Consider the following 6,991-nt stretch of genomic DNA (forward strand, 5'->3'; position numbering starts at 1 on the left):
TACTGTTCTTTTTAGCAACATCATATGACCCCTTTAAGATTTCCTAACTAGAGATAAGATACGATATTGTAAGATAGGATAAGAATCCCAATCCCAAAAAAACCCTCAAGTCAAGATTTGCTTCTGTAATACGAATTTGCGAAAAATCCTAATTTAACATATAGAAAAAAAACATTAGGTGCGTCCCAAATCGCGTATACTTCTGCACTATTCTATGACGTTCTGTAGTATAAATAGTGTGAGTAGTGCGTTCACACTGAAAATTCCAAAAAGAAAAAGTGCACTTTAAATACCCGGATGATGCACTTAAATAACTGAGCTTATGACGTGTGGAATGTTGGACACTTCATGCACTCAACTGTCACAGCTTTAATTACGTCGCGAAGGGGGAGGGGCTATCAGACTCTGATTATTAATGACAAAATAACCTTATAAAATTCATACACTACATGGTTGAGTATATAACGTAGTGTATATATTGTGTCATTTGGAACGCAGTTATACTGTAATAGGCCCCCAGACGAGTCCAAACCTTGAGCTATTAAATGTAAACAGGGCTTGCCATATCACGCGACTGTTGACTAGCGTTAGTTAGTTTTTTTTTTTTTCATTAAGTACAAAATCTGAATACAACAAACTGGCATTAATTAGTATACAAAAAACATTCTGGTATGGAAGGCTCAACACAATAGAATCATAATAAGCTCCAGACAAATCATATAAGAAAACATTCCAAAAAACATCAAATATAAAATAAAAATAAATTAAATAAAAAATACATAATTACAACAAATTATATAATACAAACAAATTAAGTAGTGTTACTGCTTTTGGATTTTTCATTTTACTAAGGGCATATGAGAAGTATTTTAGATCAATTTTAAATACAATAAACAAAGGAGGGGATTTAAAGTATCTTCATTAATCAAATCGTACAAAACAGAGCACTCTTTGGTTATTCCATACATTACATCTTGTAAGGTTAGAGTGAAACCATCAGCAGCCACACCCTTCTCCACCATCCAGTCCTGCAATGCTTTCCAAAAAGACTGCCGCAAACTACATGTAAAAAATACATGTTCTGTATCTTCAACTACATATTTGCATAAATAACAGGGCTCATTTTCAACATTAAATTTTGAATGTAGAAATTTATTGGAGGGATATATCTCATTTAATATTTTAAATTGCATTTCTTTTACCTTGGGGAGAATAGGAAATTGTAGATAAGCTGTTCTGAAATATTTAACAGTGTTTTTATCAAATGTATGATCTAATTTATTTCTTAATATTTGACAAGGGTAGCACGACTGGATGATATATTGTCTTATATATTTGTTAGTGCAGAGTTTGTTTTCTACCTCAATATCAGCAACATATAATAAAGGAAGGACTGCAGTAATTGTTGAGTAGGAAAGAGAACATCTCATTAACATTTTTACACCTGAGGGTATTGCATTAATAACAGTAGAGAATTGCTTTGGATGACAGGCAAATCCGTGTTTTAAAGTAAATGCATTGTAATTTAACATATTACCAGTGTCATCCATTAGATCCAACACTGACCAAATATTTCTATTTACCCAGTCCTCATAAAACGGATTTGTTTCTGTGAAGAATATATTTGTTATTCCATATAGGAGTATTGTGGGGTGTAAAATTGTGTGTGTATGCCAAGTTCCAGCATAATAAGACTTGTTGGTGGAATGCTGCTAGCTTCACTGGAAGTTTGGGTAAATCAAAGTCACATTTGTTTAGATTTAATTGAAGGCCTGAAGCTTTACAAAAGGAATTGATTAGAGAGATAGCCAGAGGAATTTGCTCTGTTTTGTAAAAATAATGTCGTATCATCTGCTAGCTGACTGATTGTTAAGGTTTTCCCAAATACATTTAATTTCTTCACAGATGAATCATGACTAACCAAAGTGGACAGCATATCTACAGCTAAAATAAATAAAAGAGGGGACAGTGGGCATCCCTGCCTTATTCCACGGCCAATCTGAAATCTTTGTGTAGTAGCAAACGGGAGAGAAACAGAATTATTCATGCCTCTGTAAATCATTTTTATAACACTAATAAACTGCTCACCAAAATTGAAAAGTTCTAAAGATCTAAAAAGAAAAGCGTGCTCTATCATATCAAAGGCCTTTTTGAAATCTAAAAATAAAATGAATCCATCATCCTCTATCAAGTGACTGTACTCCACCAAATCCATCACTAACCTTATATTATTATGAATAGATCTTCCTTTAAGAAAGCCTGATTGTGATTCGTTAATTAAATTATTAATTCCCATTTTTAATCTATTAACATATATATGTGTGAAACTGTTATAATCATTATTAAGCAATGTGATTGGACGAAAATTATCCATATATCTCCTATCTTTATCTGGTTTAGGGATTAATGTAATCAGACCCTGAGTCATGGTGGGGCCAAAAGAGCCGTCTTCCATGGATTCAACAAAAGCATTAAATAATAATAGTCTGATATCATTCCAAAAGAATTTGTAAACATTAGCTGCGAGGCCATCGGGGCCAGGAGATTTGCTTAACTTATATGCAAGTCAGCATCACAACAATCTCTCCAATCATTGTCAATGTGGGGAATAAAAGGTATTATATTATCAAAGAAATCATTACACTCTACTGGGGAGAAGTTGGAAGAATACAAGTCACTGTAGAATTGATCGATTTTCTTATTAGAGTCGGATCTGTGCATTCAGCACCATTAATCATCAGTGAAAGGACGGAGTTACTCGATTGTCGTCTTTTTTTCTAATCTGCAAAAGTAAGAAGTACTTTTTTCACCCTCTTCTATCCATTTAGCTCTAGAACGTATATATGCACCTTCAGCGTTCTTAATGTAAATATTGTCCAGTTCTAATTGTAGAGAGACCGTTTTGCTTTTTTCAGAATCCTAGCGTTAGTTTGTCGCGCGCTGCAACGATGACGGCGATGACGTCACTGTAACGTCACGCTTCCCCTTGCAGCGATAATCATGGCGGATCAAGAGCTCAGCAGCTCTCTCTGGTGAGCAAAGCGCTGTCTTCTAGCTCCTGTGCTCTCTCCTCGCAGCTGATCTGATCTGATCGCAATCCTTCGAGTCGAATGGTCTGTGTGCAGTGTTTGTAAACACGGTTCTTTGTGTTGGCGTATAGTTGCTGCGTGTGCGGTTACCAAACTGATTAAGTTACTAAAGGACACAGCTTTAAGTGTATTTTTAAAACACACGATGACTTTGGTATCTTGGTTTATTTTCTCAGTCTGCTGATTGATTAACGTAAGCCGGTTTCATCAAAACCCGTCTGTACTCTTCTGCATTTACTGTACAAATGCTAAATCTGCAGACAAGGCTGGTGTTATTATTGTGCTTTATCTGATCGTCTAATGGCTTTAATTGTGCTGCTGGATTCTCATCATACTTTCAGATGCAGACCTTTTAGAATATAAGAATATTGCATTTTAGAATCATTCTTTCAGACCCATTGCTCGCCATATATGCATGCAGCAGAGAGAGATATTAGGGCTGTGCATGAGTTACAGTGTGTCAGGAATGTTTTACTGCAGAATAACTGGAGTTTCTCACACAGATCTGCAGCGAGTGTCTGTCTGCGAGAGCTGCTCAGACCTGCTCCACAGGTTTCTGATGTCAGGTGGACAGAGCACAGTTACACAGTTACTCTCTGAGCGAGAACAGGGGCATATCAGTGGCTCATGCAAAACACCGCAGTCTTGGCTGTGTGATAGCATGAGCTGGACATGAGTTACTGAATTACAGCAGAGACAGAGAGCATTATACTGTGATGGCTTGCTTCCAGACGCTGCTCTAACAGCTGCTGATGAGGTGTCTGTCACCATCTGACGTGATGATGTTTCATGCAACAACAAACGTGTGGCCTGCTGGACACTTCATCAGATCAGAATAATATTATTATTGTTGTTATAATGCTACATTTCTACAAACCCGATGAAGAAACAAACTCATCCTGATGGACGGAGACTGAAATTCTCATGTCTGTGTTAAGGACCATTGTTTTGTGTGTTTGTGAGGTGGGTCGGGTCATTTGTATTAGTTCTGTTCTCATGCTAGATTGCAGAAGTCTGCTGCCCGCCGTGATGGAGCATCTTCAAGGGTCCTGGAAAAACATCAGTCATGGGTTTGGATGCAAAGACTCTGTGTTTGAAGATTCCTGCATGTCTCCCACCATTCTCAAGAACTTCCCGTACCGGAGATTATCCGACGGCAGAATCCCAGACCCGAAAACTAGCAGCACGATCCGCGTCTACCTGCCCAACAAGCAGCGGACTGTGGTAAGAAGAAAATAATCAAACACTTTTAGTGAATGTTTGACACAATATGATGAGCGGGATATTATCCGGCTGCACCTTTGTAAGCAGTTGCTTTATACAAGGGTCAAAGACATTTAAATGTCTGCATCAAAAGTAATTTTATATGCACAGAAAGCATACTAAAGTGTCTACCTTTAAGGTTTCAAATACGTTTTGGGAGAATAAAATGTCAAAATGTGGGTGAAATAATGTACCATTGTCATTCAGTGTAACACTTATTTATATAAAAACTAAAACAACATGCATACTCTGACCTGTACATATTAAAATATATAAAAGAATAAGTGAGCATACTAAATTTGATTGCATTTTAAGTTAAAGTTAAAAATTCTTGCTGAGAAATGGCCAAAATGGGATCATGTTTATAAATGTAAAATTACAAGTAAGTAGTGTTTGGGGTAAAATGAGTCTTTTAATAAGTCATAAACCGATTGTTGTGGTAAATATGCCTGACAAGATTGTTACACTGAATGACATTTTAGTGGCTGTTTTCTGTAAATGATGGTAAAAAAGTATGATATTTATTTTTTGCACAGAATAAACTATTTAATTAAACGGTACGCTTTCTCACTTTCTGAAAACAACAAGTCAAAGCTGTTATTACACTTAATTGTTTTGATGTTTGAAAACCTTGCTAGTTGATATTACACTAAAGATGCAGCCTGAAATATTCCTTTTATAATCGTGTCCTCATCTACACAACCTTAACATGCTTGTCCATGGCTTATTCTCATTTTAAGTGATGAGATATTGAAATTGTGTGTTGCTAGGTGAATGTGCGAGCGGGTATGACGCTGCGCAACTGCCTCATCAAAGCCCTGAAGGTCCGAGGGCTTCAGCCAGAATGCTGCGCGGTTTTCAAGCTCCATCGAGAACATTCATTGTAAGTCGTGGCATATGAGAAAACAGAAGAAGAAGAAAAGCGTGTTGTGATCTTGCAGTCTGAACACTAACTGTGATATAATTGACAGCGATGTTTATCGCCTTTTCTTCGCTGTTTGCACACAGCTATCAACATGCAGTGCCAACAAAACTTGTATTGAAGCCAAATTAATTTGGTATTTTTACCACTGATGAACAGAAAAAGACTCTGTTCTCTATTGACTCTGTATAACAACAACAATTTAAAGCAGTATTACACTTACTGTTTTTATGCTTAAACCCTTTTTCGTCTTTGACCCATATACGACTCACAGCGTGAGTACTTATGAAAATTGTTATTTTGTGTTTAACAGCTGTAATAATCCAGTGCCAGTTGGTTGAATCTCGGCCCTGATAGTCAGTTCAATGCTCATTTCATGAAAACACACTATTCTTGGCATATGAGAAAACAAAAAGAAGAAGAAGAAAAGCGTGTTGTGATCTTGCAGTCTGAACACTAACTGTGATATAATTGACAGCAATGTTTATCGCTTTTTCTTCGCTGTTTGCACACAGCTATCAACATGCAGTGCCAACAAAACTTGTATTGAAGCCAAATTAATTTGGTATTTTTACCACTGATGAACAGAAAAAGACTCTGTTCTCTATTGACTCTGTATAACAACAACAATTTAAAGCAGTATTACACTTACTGTTTTTATGCTTAAACCCTTTTTCGTCTTTGACCCATATACGACTCACAGCGTGAGTACTTATGAAAATTGTTATTTTGTGTTTAACAGCTGTAATAATCCAGTGCCAGTTGGTTGAATCTCGGCCCTGATAGTCAGTTCAATGCTCATTTCATGAAAACACACTATTCTTTGTGTTCAGTAAGAAGTTGCATATGGATTGGAGCACTGACTCTAGCTCGCTGGTCGGAGAGGAGCTGCTGGTGGAAGTCTTAGATCACGTACCCCTGACTACGCACAATTTTGTGAGTTCCCATAATGTGTTCAAACTGAGCTCCGGCTGTCTTCACTACTTCTCTAACCACCGTCCCCTTCACAGGTACAGAAAACGTTCTTGAAGTTGGCCTTTTGTGACATCTGTCAGAAGTTTCTTTTGCACGGCTTCAGATGTCAGACGTGCGGCTACAAGTTTCACGAGCACTGCAGCACCAAAGTGCCCACGATGTGTGTGGACTGGAGCAACATCCGCCAGCTCCTGTGAGTGTTTATCAACCTTATCACGCTCAAGAGCGAGCAAGCTGTCATCTACACAGGGCCGCTGGCGCACAAATATCAGGACTTTAATGCTAAACATTGATTTCTGGGCCTGGAAAAGGCATAGGAGCCATGCTTAAATTGCTGACTCGGTGTGATATGAGTTTCATCGCATTTTCATATCGAACAGGATTTTTCCCCCTCTGTTGAAAAGATAGACATGTAGATGTAGTTCAAGAGAAGTCTCTTGATGCACAGAAAGAGTTTGCATAGAGGCCCTCACACTGTGAGCTTTGTAGATGTCTATCAGTGAAAATCAGGTGAGTCACGACACAAAGGTGCATTCTTCTGCTGCTCGTGCTTTGGGAATTCATCACAAAAAATATACAAACGTAATGTTTTCTAAGATTGCATACCAATGAAACTCCCTTGTTAGTCCATCTCAATTGTGACCCTTGTAAGGGAAACAGGTCAATTTAGCTCAAAGGGAATCATTTAAGATTTTAAAGGGAATTTGGACAGAATCACTGTTTTACGGCTGATCACTGAGAC

At 37.6% G+C, this 6,991-nt stretch overlaps 1 protein-coding gene across 5 annotated transcripts in view; it reads left to right on the top strand.

Annotated features, from left to right (window-relative positions):
• The window catches only part of LOC107675968 (RAF proto-oncogene serine/threonine-protein kinase-like), a 19,558-nt gene that overhangs the window by 1,082 nt on the left and 11,485 nt on the right, over positions 1 to 6,991 (top strand). For 3 of the 5 annotated variants that reach the window (XM_016470467.1, XM_016470471.1, XM_016470470.1), the window contains exons 1-5: positions 2,933 to 3,032; positions 4,093 to 4,313; positions 5,123 to 5,235; positions 6,108 to 6,210; positions 6,285 to 6,442. In XM_016470467.1, the coding sequence (XP_016325953.1) occupies positions 4,119 to 4,313; positions 5,123 to 5,235; positions 6,108 to 6,210; positions 6,285 to 6,442 (569 nt within the window). In that variant the 5' untranslated portion in view covers positions 2,933 to 3,032; positions 4,093 to 4,118. The other 2 variants (XM_016470468.1, XM_016470469.1) reach the window with 2 other exon arrangements.

This window comes from Sinocyclocheilus anshuiensis, unplaced genomic scaffold (genome assembly GCF_001515605.1).
Source record: "Sinocyclocheilus anshuiensis isolate Anshui unplaced genomic scaffold, SAMN03320099.WGS_v1.1 scaffold3089, whole genome shotgun sequence".
NCBI lineage: Eukaryota > Metazoa > Chordata > Actinopteri > Cypriniformes > Cyprinidae > Sinocyclocheilus > Sinocyclocheilus anshuiensis.